The sequence below is a fragment of the Zygotorulaspora mrakii genome, chromosome 1 (genome assembly GCF_013402915.1).
Source record: "Zygotorulaspora mrakii chromosome 1, complete sequence".
In the NCBI taxonomy this organism is placed as follows: Eukaryota; Fungi; Ascomycota; class Saccharomycetes; order Saccharomycetales; family Saccharomycetaceae; genus Zygotorulaspora; species Zygotorulaspora mrakii.
The window spans coordinates 649,720-673,540 of NC_050719.1; the positions used below are offsets into that span (position 1 = coordinate 649,720).

Consider the following 23,821-nt stretch of genomic DNA (forward strand, 5'->3'; position numbering starts at 1 on the left):
GATCTTTTTTAGACATGACTAAGTCGTTCGCCAGCAATGATACGCCCATTCTTTCGTGCTAAGAAAAAAAAAAACATGATTTTACGAAATGAAAACTAAATTGCTTTCTAAATATTTATCTATCCATCTATGCATTCGCCACTTTCGGTGATTTCAAAATAAACCCTCGATTTCACCATTATCATCAATTTCAACATTCATGTATCCAGCATAGGTAGATAGGCCAGGAATGGTTTGAATCTCTGCTGCCAAGGCGTACAGATAACCAGCACCAATTGATGCCCTAACATCTCTAATTGGGAAAGTGAAGCCTGTTGGCACACCTTTCAGAGATGCATCATGAGACAAAGAATATTGAGTTTTTGCGATACAAATTGGCAAATTTCCAAATCCTTGTTTATTGTACATGTCAATCTTCTTTTGAGCTTCAGGCAAAATATCAATATCGGCACCACCATACATCTTTTTAACAATTGTAGCTAACTTATTTTCAGTGCTTTGTTGAACATCGTACAAGAATTTAAAGTCAGATGGTTCATTAGTGACTTTAACAACAGCATTAGCTAAATCGATGGCACCTGCACCACCTTTTTCCCAATGATTAGTTGCAACGGCATCAAATGCGCCCGCTTCCTTCGCCGCCTTTCTAATTACTTCAATTTCTGCTTCAGTATCAGTTTCAAATTTGTTGATAGCAACAACAACCGGAACGCCAAATTGTCTTGCATTTGAAATTTGTTTACATAAATTTGCAACTCCTTTTGCAACCAAATCAACGTTTTCTTCTGTATATGCAAGTGGTAACGTTTGACCAGGTTTAACATCTGGTGCACCACCGTGTAATTTTAGTGCTCTAACGGTTGCTACTAAAACTACTGCATCGGGGGTCAAGCCAGAAGCACGACATTTAATATTGAAGAATCTTTCACCACCCATAGTGAAGTCGAAACCTGCTTCAGTAACAACGAAGCCACCCTCTTGATTTTGAACGTGAGATTTCTTAGACTTACCAACCAACTTTAGGGCAATTTTGTCTGCAATAACAGATGATGCACCAATGGAAATATTGGCAAACGGCCCAGCATGAACCATAACTGGAGTTCCTTCCAAAGATTGCATTAGATTTGGTTTGATGGCGTCTTTCAACAAAGCTGTTAAAGCACCAGCACATCCAATGTCTTCGACGGTAACAGGTTCGCCATCATAGTTTGCAGCAACCACGATTCTACCAATACGTCCTCTCATGTCTTTGAGATCATTCGATAAAGCAAGAATAGCCATCAACTCAGAAGCCACCGTGATATCAAAACCAGTTGATCTGGTTTGTCCCTTTTCTGTTGGGGCTTGGCCAATCGTTATTTGTCTCAACATTCTATCATTGACATCGACAACCCTCTTGATGGTGATGGTTTCAGGGTCAATATTTAGTCTCGCGAATTTTTCGATCTCCTCCTCAGTTAATTCATCTGGATTGGGTTTGTTGATACCCAGTTTTTTCAATCTATTCAACATAGATTTGGTAAAAGTTCTTTTTCCCTTCTTTTTTGGTACTAATCTACTGTAGAAAGTCGAAGTTTTCTTCTGTGTCTTTTCATGAAATATTCTAGTGTCTATAGCAGCAGCCAATAAATTATTGGCAGCGCCAATTGCGTGAATATCACCAGTCAAATGTAGATTGAATTCATCCATTGGAATAACTTGAGAATAACCACCACCTGCAGCACCACCTTTAACTCCAAACGTTGGTCCCATAGAAGGTTGACGCACATTGGCAATAGAGGGCTTATTCAAGTGAGCAGACAGTGCTTGAACAAGACCCAAGGTTGTAGTGGATTTTCCTTCACCCAATGGTGTTGGAGTAATACCAGCTACTAAAACATATTTACCATTTTCACGATCTTGCAATCTATTCAAGATTGAAAGCGAAACCTTAGCTTTATAGTGACCAAAGAGTTCAAGTTCATGATTGTGAATACCCAACTCTTCTGCTATTTCCAAAACAGGTTTTGGCTGTTGGCTTCTGGAAATCTCAATATCTGAGGGTACAGGCTGCTTCAAATGAAGTGGTAGGGGAGCAATCTTTGGCATATTATCCGATTCTGTCAATTGTCTTTTTGCGGCGCTCAAAACATTTTGAACTAACATGGCAACAGTCATTGGTCCAACTCCACCAGGAACTGGTGTAATATATGAACACTTATTTTTTGCAGATTCAAAGTCAACATCACCAACAAGTTTTACTCCTGATTTTTTGGTATTATCTGGAATATAATTTATGCCAACGTCAATCACTACAGCACCCTCCTTGAGCCATTCGCCCTTGACATATTGTGGCATGCCACATGCGGCAATAACAACATCAGCAGTTGACAATATTTCTGGAATATTTTTAGTACGACTGTGACACATTGTAACTGTAGCATTCATATTTTTCAATAAATTAGAGACGGGAGTACCAACAATATCAGATCTACCAATAACCACGGCATTTTTACCATTCAAATCAATTTTAGCTTCCTGCAACAATTTTATGCAACCGTTTGGAGTGCATGGAATAAAAAATGGACTCCCATTTCTTTTAGCCAACTCACCTGCATTATAGCGATGGAAGCCGTCTACATCTTTCTTGTAAGAGACTGCATTTGTTATTCTTGCCTCATCAAGATTTTTTGGTAGGGGTAATTGAATCAATAAACCATGAATAGAGTCATCGTCGTTAATTTGCTCAATCTTATTAAGCAATTCAACTTCTGTTATAGTGTCTGGCATTTTTTCAACGTCACAAGCAATACCACTTTCGGTGGATGCTTTCAATTTCATGCGGACATAGGTTGAAGAGTCCGGTTTTGCCCCGATTTGAAGGATCTTAAGCTTTGGTTCAAAGTCTGGAAAGTTTTTTCTTATGGACTGAATCTCAGAATTTGCCTGTTCCCTGATCGATTTCGCTATCTTGGTACCAGACAACGTATGATATAAAGTCGGTGAAACCGTCTTTTTTAAGGCACTTAATTGCCGCAGGCATACCAATCTAGATAGCATACTCAAATCAACAAATTTTTTAAGCAGCAAGTAACTCAATGAGCGATGTCAATGTGCTGAAGATCGTACTCTTTACTTCTGAAATTTGATTTCTTTACTCGAACTCAAGTCATCGAATGGCTAAATCTTTGAAAAAATTTTCGGACAAACTCCACTCAAAGTTGACGACGCGCCAGTAAAAGAAAAAGTCTGTATACTGTTACGATGCAAATTATTATATTACTTTACAATATGACTTATGTATTGAACAAAGGGCCAACAGAATAAAACGCTTCAGTGTTTATTTCCGTCAAGTTGATAGGTTTCTTTCCCTTGAGCATGAGAGCTTTGGTTATATGTTGTTGAAGAAGATGATGAGTCCGAGGATGGATGTTGTTGTCGCTGCGTTACATCTTTCATAGGTAATTGAGTAGAAGGAAAACCAGAGAAATTTCCGTTGGTATTAATAGGAGCAGGAGGTGCTGATACTGGAACATATATTTGAGGCTGCTGGTAGTATTTATGAGGGGGGACCACCATATTAACGGGAATTTGCTCTCCACCATGCTGAACTTTAGGATATGGAGTAGTATAATTTTGAATTGACCGCGATACAATTGGCTGAGAAGAGTTCTGAAACACCTTTTGTTGCGCAGATATTGTGGGTGGTTGGAAGTTTCTTATATACAGATTAGGAGAAACCGAAGGCAATTTCAATTGGTTTTGAGTCTGCGAAAGGTTTTCTATTAACTGGCGCTGCTGATATTCCAAATCTTTAGCAGACTGCAAAATCGAATGCGGCACAGAATGATTTTTCTGTGGTGGTATAACGTATACTGGTTGCTGTTGCTGTTGCTGTTGCTGTTGCTGTTGCTGTTGCTGTTGCTGTTGCTGTTGCTGGGTTCGATGTCGCAGTAATGAATCTTGCTGCTGTGGAGACATTTGTTGTTGGCTTAGTTGCTGCGGTTTTTGTATGGGTTGATGATATTGCTGTTGAATATCATGATGCATTGAATCTTGATCTTGAACTTTGACTGGAACACATTTATAAGTTTTTAGACTGCCGTAGATTGATTTGGCATAGTCCAATGGTGTAGCTGGTCTGGGGCTATTCTGATGTTCATGTTGCTGATGCTGTTGTTGATGTTGCAATAATTCAGTTTGAGAAAATGGGGTGAGCGGATTTTTAGCACTCTGAGCTGGGGATAAAAAGTATGGATAGGGTGGCATTGAATCTCTTGCTGCTGAATTTCTCGCCTGCATATGTTGTGATTGTTTTGATAAAACGGAAACTATTTCTTCAAAACACATATAGAATAATTTAATTGATTCATTGGTTTGCGGGGCACCCTCTTCAATAAGCAGTAAAATCTCTTCGTCGAGAGCATTAACTTTATAGTTGCTTGAAATTTTATTTGAAATGGATTTTTTCCAAACTTGAATGTGCGAAGAAATTTGCTTCTTTGTTCTAACTTCACCTGTATGATACTGGACAAATAGAGAAATCAATTCATTCCTACCATAATTTCTGTCTAAAATTTTGAATTTTGATGTACCATTTTTAATAATTAATCTTAAAGCAGCAATGAAAGCATTTTCCATTTTACTAGGCCATTTATCTGTCTGGCCAAAAGTGGTCAATTGATCTCCATGAATTGGAGCGGAGTGAGGTAGTGCATTAGGCATTCCCCACGGTAGCTGAGTAACTTGGGGAGGAGTCGCTGATGGCAGAGATGACTGCCGTTGCATCTGTTGCGGTAGTTGTTGATGAGGCTCCAGCTTGACCATTGGCAAGCTTAAAGAGCTAGGCTGTTTCTTCTCAGAAACAATTGTGCTATCTAACTTGATCTTTTTTTCATTCATCTTGTCCAAGAATCCATGCGATCGTTCGCCTGTCCCAGAGTTGTATAGTTCAAGACCCTCTTCACCATGTTTTCTCTTCGAATTTATATTTGACTCTGAAAGTTCTTTATGATTGTTCTCGCATGCAAAAATGTCGAGCAACTGCGAAGTTTGTGATGATCCGTTATCCATGTAGACATCAAAAACCTTCGCATTTGCCGGGTTCCAAGCGGTACTCTCGCCACTACTGTTAGTGTTACTATACCTGTTGCTGCTACTGTTAATGTTACTCTTACTGTTACTGTTAATGTTACTGGTGTTTTTACTGTTAATGCTAATCTTCTGACTCGTACCCGCTCGTGTGCTAGCACCAGCCATGGCAACAGGTTCACCTTCTTGTGCAGTAGACTCGCCTATAATTGACGACCCCTTGTCGGCGACTTCTCCTTGTTTACCCGCCTCTCCCCCCGCGCCCACTTCTCCTTGCTGAACCTCGTCATCGTCGTTGGCGTCATCATCGTTGCTATTGCGATTATACTTCCCACTATCGTTGGGCTGCCCCGGTATACTCTCACTCATTCTCTTTGCGGTATCTCGATCGTGGCTCTGACCGTCAACTTGAACCTGAACCTCTTGATCTTCTTGCTTCATATCATTATCCTCCTCGAAGTTCGAGTCTGAGGCACAATCTTCTCTGGTACTAATTGTGGTACCTGCAGGCTCAACCATAAATATTACAATTTATAATTCAACAACAATAACCAGAAGATAGAAAACTCAAAAATCGTATAGCGGTTTATCCAACTTCAATCTGAAAAAAAACTTGATCTTCTTCAATTCCTCTCTCTCCCTTGTTTTTCCTCAAATTAAAGGCTTTCAGAACCAATATATTATCTGCAAAAAAACAAATTAAAGAAACAAAAAAAATCTTGCAAACAATTAGTATGGTAAAGAAGGACAAGCCACTGTTAACAATCTAAATTTCGAATTAATGTATAGAATAATTTGGCGAATATAATAGCGAGAAAATTTTCAGTACTTTTTAAGCATGGGCACATACAAGTAGAAAAAAATTTTCTTTTAAACAAGCCTGCCTGGGGGGTAGCGATGTGGGTAATCTATCGAAGGAAACCACATACAACAAAGCGCCCGAAAATGTACCATTTATGTGAGGAGGCAAGGATAAATATTCTCTGATACGTACGCACTACATGTAATGAGATCTAGGAATGCACCGCGCAGTGACTGTGAGCACTCGAATTCCGTGTTCTCAAAATTGACAATGTCTAGGAATTACTGGGCAGATTCATTAAGAGTGCAGATTGTTATTTTGAGTTTAATGCCAGTTGTTCTTTTTTTTCTTCCGCATCTTTGATCCCTGTTTTTCAGTACCGAAACTGCCGTTCAACCCTCCTGAAACTGTCCTGAAACTACTGTGAAACTACTCTGAAACTCTTCTGAAACACGAATGGAACTGGCTTACTGTGAAACGGGCCACCGGAAGGGGGCTGGACAATGCCGTCCGTTCAATAGGGGAAAACATTGTGTAAAATGGAAATTTTTAACGCTGAAACAAGTAACATTTCTAATTGATTACACATTGCTTAGTTACATAGGTGGAGAAATCTCCATGAATTCTGAAACGCAGCCCAATCAGGAAATTGTTTATACTATTAAAGCCCTATCAATCTCCTCACGGCCTCCCAGAACCCATATTACGTGCAACGGATACATGCAGAACACTATTGTGTTTTGCAACACGATTGATCAAAAGTTTGTTTATTTCTTTTTCCGCCGTCGACTGAAACACGTGGCGTCTGGGTTGATATACTATTTTTAAGTAGATCTTTTCCCGAAGCTCTTTCCTTCTTTGCCCCTTTTTGTCTTCCATCACAAAACCTTGTTTCCTGAGTTCTCTTCCCATCCTTCCGCGTTCCACGAGATTCAGATCTTCCTTGCACCCGTTTTGCTTCCGGATCTTACCCGAGCTATAATGCAAAGAAAACGCGCGGTGCTAGGGCCATACATGTTGTTTCTATTGTATTTCGAGATGCGAATGACGTTGTTGTGTTCTTCTTTAGTTGTAGCTTTATTGTTTGATTGTCCGTTGTTCCGGTAATTTGTCGCCTCCTCGTTTGTTTGTGTTTGTCTGTGTTTATTTGTTTGTACTGTACAAAGGTATTTAATGGAATTACAAGCACTAATTACGAAGATAAAGGAAGATGATCACTACTGGGAATGATATTGTATCACATTTCTTTTCGGTTTTTGTGTTTTCATGTTCTTCCGTCGAGCGCAGAAGTGTCACCGTTATCAGTCTTCTTTATCAGAATCCAAGTATTTGGCATAATCTTCTATAGAGCCGTACAAAGGCAGGTCTCCTAACCTTTGCTTTTTGTTCTTCAGTTTGTGCGCCTTAGTTCCGCCCGATTTACTGGTGGAGTCGGAGGCAGAGTGAGGCTGTAGCGATTCGGATTCAGACTCTGGCTCGGAAACCGATTCTGATGAGCCCTCCTCGAGTTCTGCATGTAATCTTTTTGCGGAACCTTCGAGATCGTCTTCATCGGCAAAACTGAAAAATTCGTCATCGTCGCTATTACTGTCTTGCTCCTCGACCTCGCTTGCTGCATCAATTTCTTCTTCTGGATCCTCCTCTCCACTCGACATATCTAACTCTTCGTCGTCGAAGTTGAAACCATCTTCATCCCCGCTATCATCTTCCACATCAGGTCTTGATTTGACCAAGGCATCCCAAACATCATCTTCGTCCAGGTCGCTGCCGTCATGGGATACCTGTTGTGTGCCTTGGGCTTTCTTCATTGCGTTTTGTTTCGTGGTGAAGTACTGATAGAAGAACCTTTCGTCAGGTTTAATATCTTCCACCTTTTTGTCTAACCAATTCTCTGTATTGGCAGGTATCTCTTTGTTGACATAATCGGTTGATCTAACCAACAGATTGGACTCCAATTTTGACCCTCCATACAACGGTTGCATGATAGACGTACCTCTGACATTAGCTTTCTGTTTGGAGTTTCTGTAAACGAATCTATCCAGAAAATGCGCTAATGTATATAGGCCAAGATCTGGTTTGGTGGTTTCATCTTTTTTATTCTCGATAAAAGCTTGTGAGTACAATTGGATTGTTGGATGGAAATGGTTTGTGAAGTAATTTATCTCCCATAATGAAGATTTGTCAGCATTGGCAAATTTAGGATCACGTTTACGACTGTCATATACCTCTCTTTTCTTGAAATTATCCTTGTCGGTAGTTTCGTCATCAGATTGGTATTCGTAATCAGTGGGAGTATTGATTAGTAAATTTTTTATTTGTGGAATAAAGTCTACCAACTGCAGTAACAAGTAGAAAAAGCCGGCAATTGTACCCATGTTTATCCAATGTGCGCAAACTTGTAAGATTCTCTTCACAAATGCCTCCACTCTTGAAACATTTTGGGAGTCCTGTTTCAAAGATTTATGAAGTAAGTTCAAATAGATACCCTGCTTCGAAGAGGATATTAATCTTGGATCCAATAAACTCTCATACAGTGTTCTGTAGTATCTGTCGTTATCCAGTTGAGCTTTGGAAACAACCTGGTTGATCAATACAAGTGCTTGCACTGATGTATTGAAGTTTGAGGAATGTGTGATTTTGAATAGAGTTTCCAAATGTGCTTCATAAACTTTTGCGGAAAGTTGAGCAAACGGAAATGCACGATTAACACCAGTTAATAATGCGCTGAATAATTTGGAATTCTTTTCGCTCACCAATTCAGATTCAGTCTTGTCTCCCTTAACGGATTTACCACCTTTTTTGCCCTTTTTGTAATTTTTCTTTCTTCTTGCTTCATATCCCTGGGCGGCAGATTTTTCATTACCTTCATTGTTTCCATCTTCAACATTATCAGCATCAGTGTTTAATAAAAACTTCTCGAATAATGTGAAGTACGTTTTTATTAGCTTATTGGCAACTGAATCTTCTGCTCTTTTTAATATAGTTTGATTCAAAGTGATTACAGAGTAATATGTTGTATGATAATCAGCGTTAGGCTTTAGAGCAACATCCACTATTGCGTCAATAATAACACTTTTCATATTTGGATGAGCCTGCTCCAATTTCGATAAAAGGAATGACGCCTTTGATGAAACTTTTGCATCAATGTCACCTATTTTATTGACAATTAATCTTAATAAATTGAATTCTTGCTCTGGTTTCGCAGATAAAAGATCATACATATGATTCAAACATTGCAATCTCACATGAATGATAGGATCATGAGATAATTTCTCGAAAACTTCTAGAATTTGGAAAAACTTTTTCTTCAAGTAATCTTCAAAGTAGAAAATTGCCAAGGATTTTTTATTAATCATCATTGATAAGCCCGGCTGGTTTTTAAAATATCTTAGTTTTCTATCGGGTAATAGTCCATTTAGGAATAAATCCTTAAGTGCGTTGACACTTTGCAAAATAGAATTTCTCGATTTCTTGTTACAAAATGAAAGAAGGGTTTCGAAAGATTTAATATTGTGTATTGGAGATTCTTGAATAAGTAATGTTAAAGCTGATATTTTATCGTTCAACGTACCACCAGTGAGAATCTGCGACATAAACTTTTTCTGAGATGACTCTTTAGTGAATTCAGCATAGTATGTTTCGTTATCTTTTTCCAAAGTTTCCTTACCTCTTTCGTAAAGCTTTGTGATTTGCTCTGCTGTTAATTCTATGTCATTGTCATTCATATTCCTTTCCAATTGAGGGTCTAAGGGCAATTCATACCATACTTTATCGAACGAAATAATCAGTTTATCAGAATCAACCATGTCATTTTGGGCTATAAATCCACTATTTTTCTTTTCTTTAGGTTTATCTTCTGGCTCCTCGTGTTCAGAGACTTCTGCTTCACTCGATTCAGGGTCCGCTTCTGAGTTTGGGTCTGAACTAAGTGAAGCTTCGATTAATTCGCTCTCTCCGTCTTCGTCCTCTTCCACAGGCTTTCCCTCTTCCTCTCTTACGGCTTTTTGATCGGGTTCTTCAACCTCAGTATCACTAACGATATCCACTTGTGTTTTTTCAAGTCCAAGAGTTTTCAAAAAAGACTGCAAATCATCTTGAAATTCTGTATCTTCATCCTCATCTGCAGATGGTCCAAACTCTTGTTCGCTGAGTTTCTCTTCATCTTGATCTTCTAGATCTTTTACAAGCTTAATATCCTCCTCCGTAGCTCCAAGTTCTATGGCCTCACGATGTAATATATCACTTTCATCGTTAGTGGACAGTTTAGCTTCGAGATCTCTCTCTGGTCTAGGGCTGCGTTTGGCTTTTTTGCTCTTCTTGCCATTCTTCTGCAGTTTAGCAGATACCATGCCCTTGAGTGACTTCAATCCTGGATTACCGCTCATATGTGGTCGATATTGTTATCTGTGGTCTCCTGCGCTTTGAGCAACTAGAATTCAGCCTCTGCAATGGTCATCTCATCGCATCTCATCCATCTCATTTTGACGATATGCACTTTAAAATTTTTTTACATTTGAGTTGGCTGGCCGGGTAATTTCGTAAGTTTTACGATTACCCCGCTTGTAACCCCGGTAATTCGGCGGCTAATTGCCAGGGTACCGCTGCAACTCCTAAACTTAAGCGCAAGTCAGCGCGTCTTATCAACAAGGCCTTCCAATAAGTTCTCTACTTGATAGTTGAACCTCTAATCAGCCTCCAAAGGCCTCAGCAACTGATTCGTGCATTGAATACTTCCCACTTCGACCCACAGCTTCCTGAATCACGAAAGAGGGACATGAATGCATATTTCAGATGAGTCATCATATTCCTACGGTCAGTTGAGCACATCGTAGACTGCCACGAAATGTGTCGGATACAAGTTCTACCAAGTGTCACGTTGCCAATGATTGTTTACCAAGTGGCAAAACTTGTCCGCTAAGACAAAAATGCAGATTGCCATTTCTTCCGGACAGGCTTATTACATTTGCTTAAAAAAGCGCACCACTTGATCAAGATGAGAGGTTTAAACTCATAACACCACATTCAAATTGATCCAGTCACCTTGTACGCTGTGACATCTCCTTAGAACTGCGTAGAAAAGAAAGGAATTTTGTGATTAATCACCTTTTAAATTTTTTTGGTCCTGATTTGATTAAACTGCGGGAACCTCGTTTGACCTTTATAATCTTTACATCTTTGTACAATGTATTTAGAGTGTTAACGTAACAACCTATTCAACAGAAGTTGTTTAATTGGAGAGCACTAATACTAGCCGCATCTTATCATGTCTTTGAAACGTATTACCAAGGAGCTTAACGATTTAGGAAGGTATGTCCCAAGTGTTGCACAAGATCCATATATATTTTTCCGCGTTCCGTTTTACTAACTTGCTCTCTCCTTTTTTATTTTAGAGATCCACCTACCTCATGCTCTGCAGGACCTGTAGGTGACGACATATACCATTGGCAAGCATCTATCATGGGACCACCAGATTCGCCATATGCAGGTGGTGTTTTCTTCCTCTCGATTCATTTCCCAACCGATTATCCATTCAAGCCCCCAAAGATAGCTTTCACCACAAAGATATATCATCCAAATATCAATGCTAACGGTAACATTTGTTTAGACATCTTAAAAGATCAATGGTCACCAGCCTTGACTATCTCGAAGGTCCTTCTTTCTATATGTTCTCTATTAACAGATGCCAATCCGGATGATCCATTAGTACCAGAAATTGCACATATCTACAAAACTGATAGAGCTAAGTACGAAGCAACAGCACGAGAATGGACAAAAAAATATGCTGTATAGACGTAACCAAATGCTAACTAAGGTGCTAATGCTAAATTGATTTATAAATACTCACGTGAATAGATTTATATTCAAATTAACAATTTATATAAAGAAGTTTCGAAGTTGAATAGAGGAATGAGTGTTTTTTACGTTTCCATAAATTTATGTTGTGTTCCCTGTAGGTAAAATATGATATAAGATAAATAAAGTGAGCGTGCAAAACAGTAATGCAAAAAAAAAGATCATTTTTTTAAATAATTAGCCAAAACACTATACTTGTATCTCTGTGACTAACTATAGTTTCACAGCAACAAAGGTGATCCTCACGCTTCTTAAATCATACTATTTTCAGAGCACTGGCAAGACTAATAAGTTCAAAAAATTCTCCGCGACGGGGAATTGAACCCCGATCTGGCACGCGACAAGCGCCCATTCTAACCATTAAACTATCGCGGATTACTGTACTTCAAGGACAAAGGAGGTATCCAAGGACAAAGGAGGTATCCAAGGACAAAGGAGGTATCCAAGGACAAAGGAGGTATCCAAGGTAGTTTGCAGAATGTGACATATAGAGATTCATTCCCAAGTAACCTCATTTTCGCTGGAAGGAAAAACAAGAAAACCGAATGACAAAAAGATGTGCCAAAAATAAAAAGCACTCACGGTGGGGGTCGAACCCACAATCTTCTGATTAGAAGTCAGACGCGTTGCCATTACGCCACGCGAGCTAATACTTATTAAATCCCAAAGAAGTAAACTAAATGTGAGCAGAAACTGAAACGTGACGAGTGACCTTCTTCGGCCGGTGCTATCAAAATGTAAGAATACTTTTGGATAGTTAGGAGGAGGGTAATTATTCAAGGTGTGTGTCACTTTCGGAGTTATCGAATCTGGGTTTGTTAGACTTCAACAATACTTATTTGAAGAGTAAGTTATCTTCGGAGTTGTCGACAGTAACTTGGTTTGATATTAATGATAATATTATAATGTTCAGTTATTGGTATATATGAGTCCGTGGTTCCCTATATTATTAGGTGAAATAAAACTAATTGAATTTAGATTAATATCTAGAAAAGATGTAATTATTACCTGCCATTTTGCAACTATTGAAGCATAAGAGAGGACGACGAGTAGAGAACTTCCATCGTCATCATGCCATCTCCAATCCCAGAGAATATATAGTAGAAGTGTTATTTCTTATTTCATGCCATGGACTGCTTCGTAGTCAGATTCCTAAATCTTAAACCTCTCGCGATAGGTTTTTGGCCGATTTCTCTTTAGGACCAATAAATATTCTGTTGGGGCTTCATCTAACTTCATTCTTTTGTCGTATTGTTGCCAACTATCTCGTTTCTCGTTCTTACAAGTCATCTCTTTAATATATCTAGTTTTTTCTCGCTATAGCGATCTATTTCAACGAACTGGTACATTGAGACTACAGTATGCAATCTCTTACGCCAAGTTCGTGACTTCAAGTGTATGTAGTAAATATTCCTACGAACCCCCTTACCGCTCTATGTAACATAACATAAAAGGGAACGACATATAAAGTATTTTTTATATACTTCAAATATGCACAAAATCGAGTCATAACAGCATGCATTATCGCAGGTAAAAAATTCCACAATTCGTTGAGCGAGAGACGACAGTAGATGTAGCTGCTGCATTGCACCATATGCGTCATCCGTAAGTTGCGCCTTCTTCAGCTACTAGAAGCATGGCATGTGACTGCCGACGTCTCACTGAATACTAGTGAATAATGTTCTTGCTGTATTCCTGCATTGTCACTTGTTTTCTGAACCATCAAACGGCATGAAAAATAGATAATGGGACTGAACAACATGCGAAAAAGATGCTGGTATAAATATTGAAACATATAGCATAACAACAATTGAAGATTTTCATTCTCATCAACTTAAAAGTCACGCTATCACTACCATTGTTTTAATGTGCTAAATGTATAGCACAGCTATTGCATAATTCATACTCAAGAATCCTCCGCCAAAAGCTTCCTACATTGTAGACTTCTCGGGATAAATAACCAGCAGATAATTATATGATGAATTGATATTTTGTAAGAGCTTCATCTGATTCTGTTTTTCAACTTTCCTCGGAGTTTATCCTGGTTCTACTTTAATATGAATACCTATTTTAACATTTATAACTGAAGAAGTACAATTTTTGGAGCAGAGAACACAATGAACCAAAACTTGGACTGTAGTCTACTCCTAATATCTCTTATGATTAGAGTGTCTTTGTAAGCCTGTATAATATATAGCACAGCTGCAAATACTGTTCTAGAATCAGAAATTCCGTCATAGCCACCCTTTAGCTTATTAAAGTTTGGGATTTTAGGTTTGATTGAAAACCTCTTGTACACCTATTAAGACTGTGTAAAAACTCGTTTTTTTAGGTCATTTATGAGAGCACTTCCCACAAAATTTTGTTCATTGTGAACAAAATCATGTACACAGTACTACATTTCCTCATTTTTTGTTTCGCTATGACAACTCTTCAACTTTTCTTTCGCCGATGGTTCGGATTCTCTTTATCTAAAATGATGTGGATTCTTGAAAAAACTGGAATAATGAAAATAAAAGAATGAAAACAAAAGAAGAAACTCGTGTTCAAAAGGTTTTGTTGCGTGAATATATTGATAAGAATCTGCCTAAATTCACATCGTTTATAATTTTTCGGTACCGGTTTATTTCAATTTCATCGCAATCTAGCAGCGCTCAGAAATGATTGATATGTCAACGATCGTAAAATACCAAGGAACAAACGTTCGACCCGTGCTACAATTGACTGAAAAATTGTTCTCAGAGGCTTTTTTCAACCCATATTTAACGGCGCAACAATTGATTGTTCTCGAAAGTTTACTATCGATAAATGATCGGTCTACGAAGCTCAATGTCTGGCAAGAACTGATGAACGGCAATGTCACATTGAATATAGTGAACGTAGCACCCAAAATATCCGAAGACGACATAAAGAAAAGCACTCAAGAAGCACAATTAGGTGGAGGTGAGGAGCGCAGTGATGAAGGTCAAACTATGAGCGATTTGAATAATAGTGCCGGAAATGAACAAGTTGAAGACGACCTCTCGCAGTTGGATCTTGAGGATTTTCGGCAAAAGGTTACTGGGTCCGACTTTATTGGGAACTTATCACTTAAAATACGCTACGTGATATGGCAGTGCGCCATTGACCACCTTTGGAGAAATTCACCCGATGATGATTACGACAACGGGTCTGACTTTCTTCTGCTGGAGACGGATGGGGTAGAAGAGTGCTCTGAAGCGAATGAATTCGTTAATATCTCGATAAGCACAACACAACGTAGCGAAGACGATGACTACGACGAAGAGAATGATTACGACGGCAATTACGACGACGATAGGGATAGAAAGAGAGATGGACTGCAGAGTTCTCTAATGTCCTTTAATAACATTGAAGTTTCAAAAGATGGGAATAATCATATGACTCTTACCCTGAGAGTTTCAAAAGACATTCTTCCTAAACTGCGAAGCAATGACGTTGAAGAAGTAATGAGAAATTGCAATAGAATATATCACAACTTCGAACACGATAAAGAAACGATGCAGAAGAGACTAAGACTCGAGGCGAATGACAAACTATTGGAAGGAACAAGAAAAAAGAGATCTCACAGTGAAATTGATGTTGGGCAGACTAATAATACAGAGTTGAATGCTAATGCTGTTGAAATAGATGAGAAATTACCACCTTCACATAATTTAAGTCCAAATGAAAACCTTGTCCTCGTGAGTGAAGGTGGAGTACAGGATGGCAAGAGGCCTAGAAGGGATTCTGTACCTCTTCCAGTAAATTTAGGAGCTGCAAATTTGTCGTTAAAGCACTTATTATCCAACATCCAGGAAAATAAATCGAGGCTTAAAATATCTGACTATGAGTTGAAGCATCTAATAATGGATGTTAGGAAGAATAGGTCAAAATGGGCTTCTGATGAAAAGATTGGTCAAGAAGAACTTTATGAAGCATGTGAAAAGGTTGTTTTGGAGTTACGAAATTATACTGAACACTCAACTCCTTTTCTTAATAAAGTAAGCAAAAGGGAAGCTCCAAATTATCATCAAATCATAAAAAAATCCATGGATTTGAATACGGTTTTGAAAAAGTTAAAGACATTTCAGTACAAATCAAAGCAAGGATTTGTTGACGATGTCATGCTAATTTGGAAAAACTGCCTAACATATAATTCCGATCCTTCACATTTTCTTAGAGGTCATGCCATTGCAATGCAAAAAAAATCTTTGCAGCTTTTACCTCTGATACCTGATATCGTTATCAGAAATCGTGAGGATGTCGAGAAGGAATTGGAGGAAATGGAAAAGGAAAAGGGTTTCGAAGAAGAAGAAGAAGAAGAAGAAGAGGAGGAGGAGGAGGAGGAAGAGGTTGCCAGTACGGGGAGGAAGGGCCTCAGTATGGGTGCGCATAAACCAAGCAAAGCTTACGGATCAAATAGTGAAGAACCTGGCAATCTTGCTGAAAAGAGAAACACACCAGAAACGGTGAATAAAACAACTAAGGGAAAATCTCACGATGAGAACATTTTTACTGAGGAAAATGAAGTAAACTTATTATCTGATACTAAATCAGTTGAGATCAAGTCTAACGAGATATCAACTAGTAAAGATGAATCTCTTCAAAATACAAATGACAGCAAGCATATGGAAATGGGAAGGAGAGATCATGTAATAGGAGCTCTGAGGGAAGGGGATGGAGGGAAGCAAGATGAGGAGAAAGTAGGAGTGAATGGAGGAAGAGAAGAAAAAGAAGAGGCAGAAGAAGAGAAAGAGGAAGAGGAAGAGGAAGAGAAAGAGGCAGAGGCAGAGGCAGAGGCAGAGGAAGAGGAAGAGGCAGAGGAAGAGGAAGAGGAAGATGATGAAGATAATGATGAGGAAGATGAAGAGGAAGAGGAAGAGGAAGAGGAAGAGGATGACATGACAGAAACGCAGGAGTATTACACAGAGAAGAATGACGATAAAGACGATGTGGAAATATCTGTTTGGAAGTCGGTCACTGCTAAGGTTCGAGCTGAGATTTGTATTGAAAGGTCCCGATATTTTGAAAATGGTAAACTAAATAGCAACTCAAATGCGTTATTGAAAAATCCTCAAAAGATGAAGGGTTTCTCGCAGCTATATACTGAGTACAAGGAACAGAAAGAGTTAGAACTCCAAAGAAAAAAATTGGAACAAGAGTCGATAATGAAGAATGGATTTCATGCTGTGATAAAACAAGAGGAAGAAGACCCAAAATTAACAGGTGATGACAGTTCTCCAGTCAACTCCGATCCTTTCGAAAAGGAATCGAATGATATTGAATTAGACACCAATATGTTCTTACAAGAATACGACGTGACCAATTCGTTGCCTGCTTTTAAGTACATGGGCATTGATGGAAAAATCCTGGATAGGAAAGAGGATGCTCAAGTGAAAAAGCTTCTTGACAATGGAAACTCAAAAGAAAGTATATTCTTACTTAATCGCAATCGAGGTCTATCGCCCTTAATCAACAAAAACATCGAACTCATACAGAATATTAGACATATTTGTCACAAAATTTCCCTCATTAGATTGCTACAAAGTCCGAGCTCCATGCTAAACAATAGAAACGGCAGTAATACTCAGCAACTTATCAATTCTCATCAATACAAATTTGACAGGATAGATGACTCTTTAGACATTGATCCTATCTCCCAACTCGATACCCATGACTTTAAAAATAATAAGTTGCTGATGTGGAAACTCATGCACAAAAACGTTTCAAAAATTTTAATGTCGAGTGGTTTCGAAACTACAAAGCCCTCAGCAACTAATATGCTTACTGAAATTGCCAGTGAATACCTATCGAATCTTATTAAAAGTATCAAAATACACCACGAAAGTAACTCTTTAATTCACGCAAAACCTAGTGATATTTTACGCATGAGTCTTCTCGAGAACGGAATCGGCAGGCCTGATGATTTATATACATATATCGATTCAGAGTTCACGAAGAAAACCAAAAAGTTAGTCGATATGAAAATGAAGTTAGAGGCGTTCTTGAAGGATCTCTTAAGACCAACATTGCAAGAGCTTTCAGAGCGAAATTTTGAAGATGAAAGTCAAAGCTTTTTGACTGGTGACTTTGCAACAGAATTGACTGGTGAGGACTTCTTTGGATTTAAAGATCTCGGTCTTGAAAAGGAATTCGGCGTGTTAAGCTCATCTGTTCCATTACAGCTTTTAACATTTCAGCTGCAGTCTAATGATACGGAAGCAGAGGTTCAAGTGAAGAAAATTCAACCTGAAGAGTTTGATAATGTTGTTTACAGTAAAATCTCGAGAGAAGAAATCGATAAAGGTGCATTTTGGAGCGTTCTCATGCCCTTATTAAGAAAGTCCTGGGAGCGTTCCAAGATGTATCGTCAAAAGTTAGCCAAGTCCTTTTCTTCGCAATATCAAGACGTTCATCAAGCATCTGATAATTCAAACGAACTTTTAGTTGAAGATGAAGAAATGATACTAAAGGCAAAGTCTGGAAACAGACCCCGTCTCCCTCCTACAGGAAAAATTGGCAGCTCATATAAGAAAAAGGCGATTTGCGATGCTTTCATTCTTCCGGAAGACGAGGAAGAAGATCAAAACGAAAATGAAGAGTCGAGCGCTGCCCAAATGCTTAGAAAGGGAGTTGATGTGACTCCAGATAAAAATGAAAAAATCGGCCCCAGTAATACACCTGCTGAAAACTCCTTCGACCTAAGCCTTTCGGGGCTTGAAAAATGATCATTAACATTTACTTTTTACATATTAGCCAAAAAAACCCTTAAAAAATATTTGGTTTTTTCAACCAATTACAAATAGTAAATTTACAGTTCATCATGGATATTTCCAGCTTTCTCTTCAACTATTGGGTCTGCATTTTCTTTCGGATTCGTGATATCTTCATCACCCGAGACCTGCTCATCTTTCTCGCCTTTCGTAGTCTCTTCGTTACTTGTATCATCTTTCATTCTGGATTCCGGTGTTTTATCCTCTTTGTTCTTCTCCGCTCGATTGTTCGTTTGCTGCTCACTTTCTAGCTTCACTAGAAGTTCAGCAATTTGTTCTGCAGACAGTACATCCTCCAATATATAGTCAGTCTCATCCAGGACGAGCTGCTCCCCTGAGTCAATCTTCTCATGAATAAGAACAAACTTGAACTTGTCTTTGAAGTCAAGCGATAGTTGTGATTCAAAAGTCATTTCATTGTTCTGCAGATTGAAAGGCTTTTCATCGGGCTTATCATTTTTTTTATAGGACAAAACATTCCCCTTGCCCTTGGTATCAAAATATGGATCGAAAGTAATATGAGGAATCGATGATGAATTAATAGTGAAATGGACCGTAGTTAAAAAATTCCCCTTCAAGTCCACTACCTCTGAGAACCAGGAAATTTCGTCACCATTTTGTAAAGGAGATCCATCTGGCAGCAAAATAAGCTCCTGTATTAGCATTCTTCCAATTGCCTTTTTGAACCTCATCCTAACTATCTCTGTCTCCTTTTCACTCGGCTTTCCTTCGATAATTAGCTGACCAGAATACACTAAAGAAGTTCTCTCTGTTTGATTTATTGGATTACATGGTCTAAGAAAATACAATTCATTACCCATGAAAGTAGGTTCAAACTCTGCAATTGTGTGAAGAACATCTTTTATTTGGCGGCTTTCCTTTGAGCAAATCAAAGGCGTTGAAAACTTCTTGTCCCCTGTAGTTGATAAAAGTTCAAGTTTGCATAGGGATTGCACAGCGATTTGAACCTCGTAATGACACGTCTTATGTTCCCGCACCCATTGAATGCCCGCAGATCCCGCAGCGGGTCCACATACATACTGCAAGTTGACCACTCGCGGCTGACCTGTCATGTCACAAATATCGCCGGAACTTACTGTTTCAGTGATATAATACCCGAAGTCGTTATGTAAGAGTCTAAACTCTCTATTGCTTCCTAATGTTCTCATGCCCGCTAACACATAATATAACGACGATGTCTTAGGATCACCGTGAAATTGTACTAAAGTACCATTTGGGCAATACTCATAATTCCAAAATCCTCTAAAGTTTCTTAAACACTCCGTGATTGAATTTATTATAATGTCGACACCAGTTTCCAATATTGATGCTAAATGATCGCCTAAATATTCCTCGTCTACCTGATTGGATACATTGAAAGAGCTGGTCAGATTGTTGTACACGTAGCATGACATTTCATCGCCCACGTTCATAATACGCCCGAGAGATAAGGCGGTTTCATTGTTGCCGAATGTCTTATCCCATAATTTCGGTGTCATATAAGTTATAAGATACTTGTTCATGCAAATTGGATCCACCACTGGTGTTAAATTTGCTGAGGAGATATGGAAGCATCCTGCCACTAGAAAAGCAATCACTTGCCACATCGTATGACCTTAAGTCTTTTTTGATTATGTTTCGCTGTTTTCGAGTATAATGAGCTTTAATTTCACAATGGGACGACGCATTCAAGGGAACGAGGCGGGCATAAATAGTGTAGAAGGGAAAAGGTGAGGAAAGGACTTAATCTGAAAACCAAGAGATCTGTCAAACAACCGTATGAGAGTCTTTCATCTTTTTACCATGCTTGCTCTGGCCATGGCCAGTCAATTTTCTTTGCTGGCGAGAAGTATCGATTCGGATGAACAAACCTTTTTAGGAACGTTTGCATACGATGAGACTTTTAATACGTCAATAATTGAACTGAATACGAATTTGATACCCAATCACGGTCCTCATTGTTTGAATGCCCTAGCTGAAAATGGCGAACTTGCACTTCGTTGCTTCCAAGTTATGGAAATTCTATCACCACTTCATTACAATTTAATCTTACATGTCTACGACAATCAACTGCAAAGAGTCACCCTAGCCTACAATCCAGATGTCGATGGTATAGTTCCGAAAGTGAACCTGGCAGCTAGAGGGCCAAATCCGCAGGCAATAAAATTAAAGAGAGTAACTAAAACGTACAAAGACAAGAAGGCCGGTGACAAAGCTTTGACAGCTCAATTTGAAGAAGACGTTGTTGTCGAGAACAAATCATGGTTTCAGCGGAACTGGAAGAAGCTCATTATGGGAGCTGTTATTTACAGTGCAATCAGTTCCTATGGGGCACAACCGAAACAAGCGCCAACTAAAAACGATTGATCAATTGCATTAACAATGTAAGAACTATTGTCGTAATATAAGCAGTATTTCAGTAATGATAGCTTCTGCTCTATTTTTTTTTGGGCGACATCTGTTGAATTTACATTTTGCTGTACTATTTTCAATTAACGAAGTTTTATAAATTTAATAATAAAACAAACAATTTTCTATGTTTATAAGACGCAAGCTAGAATCAACATTTAACTCATTTCAAAGACAAAAAATATTCCAAGATTTCTTTTTGTAAAGATTTGATATACTTCTTTTACCTTGAGACTTGGTGCTTTCACTGTACATAAATGTCTTAATCAGGCCATACCTTGTGAATTCTCCTTTAGAAAATTAGATGTTAAAGAATACCACCCAAAAGAAGACCATTAGGACTAAGTGATTGCTCGAAACTCGTTCCAACCAGAATGCTTTCGGCCCTCCTTTGCCATCATTTAATCACCTTTGTCTTCTTTGACTACCTTTCTTAATATGTTTGTCGTTCACTACGTCATCTGTGCACTATAAGACACTTTCATATAGTTTCTTTCCCCTGGGTCATTATTTGAAAAACAGTAGGTTTAACATAAGTGGCATATCTAGTTAGATTGATCGAAAACTGATTTCGCAAGGCGAAAGGCAATATTGGAAAGATCATGGAAAAATTCAGATTACCGTCTTTTGGAAAGGCTACTGCCCACCACAGCCCACCAGACATGTCAAATGTGGATTCGACGCCACGTAATTTGATTGTTGCCAATTGTCCAAATAACGCTTATGCGTTAGCAAACGTGGCAGCTGTTTCACCAAATGACCTTCCAGACAATATTTATGTGCTCGTGGAAAATTTATTCGTGTTTACAACCAGGCATTCTAACGAAGTTCCACCTGGAACTATTGGCTTTAATGGTAACCAGCGTACTTGGGGTGGCTGGTCTCTAAACCAAGAAATTCATGTGAGGCCATTTGACTTGTTCAAATATTCCGGTAAGCATTCTTATTTGGGATCAGTTGATATTGACATTTCATTCAGGTCCAGAGGTAAGGCCGTACAAACACCATTTGATCAGGATGAGCTTGCTTCTCAATTCGCCAAAACCTTCGAATCACAAATTTTTTCTCCCACACAGTATTTAATATTCGAATTTAAAGGCAATATTTTTGATTTGAAGGTCAGAAACCTGCAAACAATAGATCTAGGTGACATTGAGCCTGTCGCTCCTGTGTCTTCAGGCATTGAGGCAAAGGGAATTTTAACCAAACAGACACAAATTAATTTTTTCAAAGGTAGAGATGGTCTCGTCAATTTGAAATCTGCGAACTCACTGAGACCTAGATCCGATGCCGTTATAAGGTCCGATTTTAAATTTGAGGATCTTGGCGTCGGTGGTCTGGATGCCGAATTTACAAAGATATTTAGGAGAGCATTTGCCAGTAGAATATTTCCACCAGCTGTTATTGAGAAACTTGGTATTTCTCATGTCAAAGGTTTACTACTGTACGGTCCACCTGGTACTGGTAAAACGTTAATCGCCCGAAGAATCGGTAAAATGTTGAATGCGAAGGAGCCGAAGATTGTAAATGGTCCAGAAATTTTGAGTAAATATGTTGGTTCTTCAGAGGAAAATATTCGTAATCTGTTCAAGGATGCTGAAGCTGAATATCGCGCTAAAGGAGAAGAATCATCTTTACACATTATCATCTTTGATGAACTGGACTCAGTGTTTAAACAAAGAGGTTCCAGAGGAGATGGTACAGGTGTTGGAGATAATGTTGTTAATCAACTGCTAGCAAAGATGGATGGTGTCGATCAGTTGAACAACATTCTAGTGATTGGTATGACGAATCGTAAAGATTTAATTGATAGCGCTTTACTGCGCCCAGGTAGATTCGAGGTTCAGGTCGAAATTCATTTGCCAGATGAAAGAGGAAGATTACAAATTTTTGAAATTCAAACCAAGAAGATGAGAGAAAACAATATGATGGATAAAGATGTAGATTTGGGTGAGCTCGCAGCTTTAACAAAAAATTTTTCGGGTGCCGAGATTGAAGGTTTGGTGAAAAGTGCAAGCTCTTTTGCCATCAACAAGACCGTAAATATTGGTAAAGGAGCCACAAAATTGAATCCTAAGGATATTGCTAAATTAAAAGTTACACGCGAGGACTTTCTCAATTCTCTAGAGGAAGTCACTCCTGCCTTTGGTATTAGTGAAGAGGACTTGAAAGCATGTGTTGAAGGTGGTATGATCAGATATTCTGAAAGCGTCGACTCTATCCTAAAAAACGGAGCTCGTTATGTTCGCCAAGTTCGTGAAAGCAGTAAATCGAGACTAGTCTCGCTACTAATTCACGGACCCCCAGGTTCAGGTAAAACGGCCCTAGCTGCTGCTGTCGCATTGAAGTCTCAATTTCCATTCATTAGATTAATTACTGCAACTGAGATTTCCGGTATGTCAGAGAGCGCCAAGATCGCTTACATTGACAATACATTCAGAGATGCGTACAAATCTCCTTTGAATATTCTGGTGATTGACTCCCTCGAGACGTTGATAGACTGGGTTCCAATCGGACCTCGTTTTTCAAACAACATTCTTCAAGTGATAAAAGTTGCTCTAAAACGTAAGCCTCCTCAGGATCGTCGTTTATTAATCATGACAACTACTTCAGCTTATTCAGTGCTTCAACAAATGGACATATTAAGTTGTTTTGATAACGAAATAGCAGTTCCAAACATGACTAACCTCGACGAGTTCAACAATGTCATGATAGAATCCCAATTTTTGGACGACGAAGACAGGGTCAAAGTGATAAACCAAATGGCACAAGTTTGTCCTCATTTCAATATCGGTATAAAGAAAGCTCTAACTAACATTGAAACGGCAAGACATGATGACGACCCTGTTAATGAAATTATCGAATTAATGGCCCAATCGGCCTAAAAAACAACACATGATATGTGTTATCTTGA

At 38.7% G+C, this 23,821-nt stretch overlaps 8 protein-coding genes and 2 non-coding genes across 10 annotated transcripts; 4 read left to right on the forward strand and 6 right to left on the reverse strand.

The window, feature by feature from the left end:
* Positions 1 to 153: 153 nt before the first annotated feature.
* MIS1 (trifunctional formate-tetrahydrofolate ligase/methenyltetrahydrofolate cyclohydrolase/methylenetetrahydrofolate dehydrogenase MIS1) lies at positions 154 to 3,039 on the reverse strand (the record flags this gene model as incomplete). Its single annotated transcript, XM_037286219.1, has 1 exon — positions 154 to 3,039. One exon carries the CDS (start codon positions 3,037 to 3,039, stop codon positions 154 to 156), a length of 2,886 nt encoding a protein of 961 aa, XP_037142114.1.
* A 273-nt stretch (positions 3,040 to 3,312) lies between these two features.
* Positions 3,313 to 5,589, reverse strand: TEC1 (Tec1p; the record flags this gene model as incomplete). Its single annotated transcript, XM_037286220.1, has 1 exon — positions 3,313 to 5,589. One exon carries the CDS (start codon positions 5,587 to 5,589, stop codon positions 3,313 to 3,315), a length of 2,277 nt encoding a protein of 758 aa, XP_037142115.1.
* Positions 5,590 to 7,173: 1,584 nt separating this feature from the next.
* Positions 7,174 to 10,257, reverse strand: MAK21 (RNA-binding ribosome biosynthesis protein MAK21; the record flags this gene model as incomplete). Its single annotated transcript, XM_037286221.1, has 1 exon — positions 7,174 to 10,257. One exon carries the CDS (start codon positions 10,255 to 10,257, stop codon positions 7,174 to 7,176), a length of 3,084 nt encoding a protein of 1,027 aa, XP_037142116.1.
* Positions 10,258 to 11,329: 1,072 nt separating this feature from the next.
* On the forward strand, positions 11,330 to 11,662 carry HG535_0A03280 (uncharacterized protein; the record flags this gene model as incomplete). Its single annotated transcript, XM_037286222.1, has 1 exon — positions 11,330 to 11,662. One exon carries the CDS (start codon positions 11,330 to 11,332, stop codon positions 11,660 to 11,662), a length of 333 nt encoding a protein of 110 aa, XP_037142117.1.
* Positions 11,663 to 12,028: 366 nt separating this feature from the next.
* Positions 12,029 to 12,100, reverse strand: HG535_0Atrna1D. Its single transcript has one exon. It is a non-coding gene; the product is annotated as a tRNA-Asp (tRNA).
* Positions 12,101 to 12,300: 200 nt separating this feature from the next.
* HG535_0Atrna1R lies at positions 12,301 to 12,372 on the reverse strand. The gene has a single exon. It is a non-coding gene; the product is annotated as a tRNA-Arg (tRNA).
* A 2,013-nt stretch (positions 12,373 to 14,385) lies between these two features.
* On the forward strand, positions 14,386 to 18,453 carry SPT7 (SAGA histone acetyltransferase complex subunit SPT7; the record flags this gene model as incomplete). The annotated part of the gene is made up of 1 exon (XM_037286223.1): positions 14,386 to 18,453. One exon carries the CDS (start codon positions 14,386 to 14,388, stop codon positions 18,451 to 18,453), a length of 4,068 nt encoding a protein of 1,355 aa, XP_037142118.1.
* An 83-nt stretch (positions 18,454 to 18,536) lies between these two features.
* YOS9 (Yos9p) lies at positions 18,537 to 20,105 on the reverse strand (the record flags this gene model as incomplete). The annotated part of the gene is made up of 1 exon (XM_037286224.1): positions 18,537 to 20,105. One exon carries the CDS (start codon positions 20,103 to 20,105, stop codon positions 18,537 to 18,539), a length of 1,569 nt encoding a protein of 522 aa, XP_037142119.1.
* A 172-nt stretch (positions 20,106 to 20,277) lies between these two features.
* EMC10 (Emc10p) lies at positions 20,278 to 20,865 on the forward strand (the record flags this gene model as incomplete). The annotated part of the gene is made up of 1 exon (XM_037286225.1): positions 20,278 to 20,865. The coding sequence occupies one exon, from the start codon at positions 20,278 to 20,280 to the stop codon at positions 20,863 to 20,865; it is 588 nt and encodes a 195-aa protein (XP_037142120.1).
* A 644-nt stretch (positions 20,866 to 21,509) lies between these two features.
* SEC18 (AAA family ATPase SEC18) lies at positions 21,510 to 23,792 on the forward strand (the record flags this gene model as incomplete). The annotated part of the gene is made up of 1 exon (XM_037286226.1): positions 21,510 to 23,792. One exon carries the CDS (start codon positions 21,510 to 21,512, stop codon positions 23,790 to 23,792), a length of 2,283 nt encoding a protein of 760 aa, XP_037142121.1.
* Positions 23,793 to 23,821: the final 29 nt, after the last annotated feature.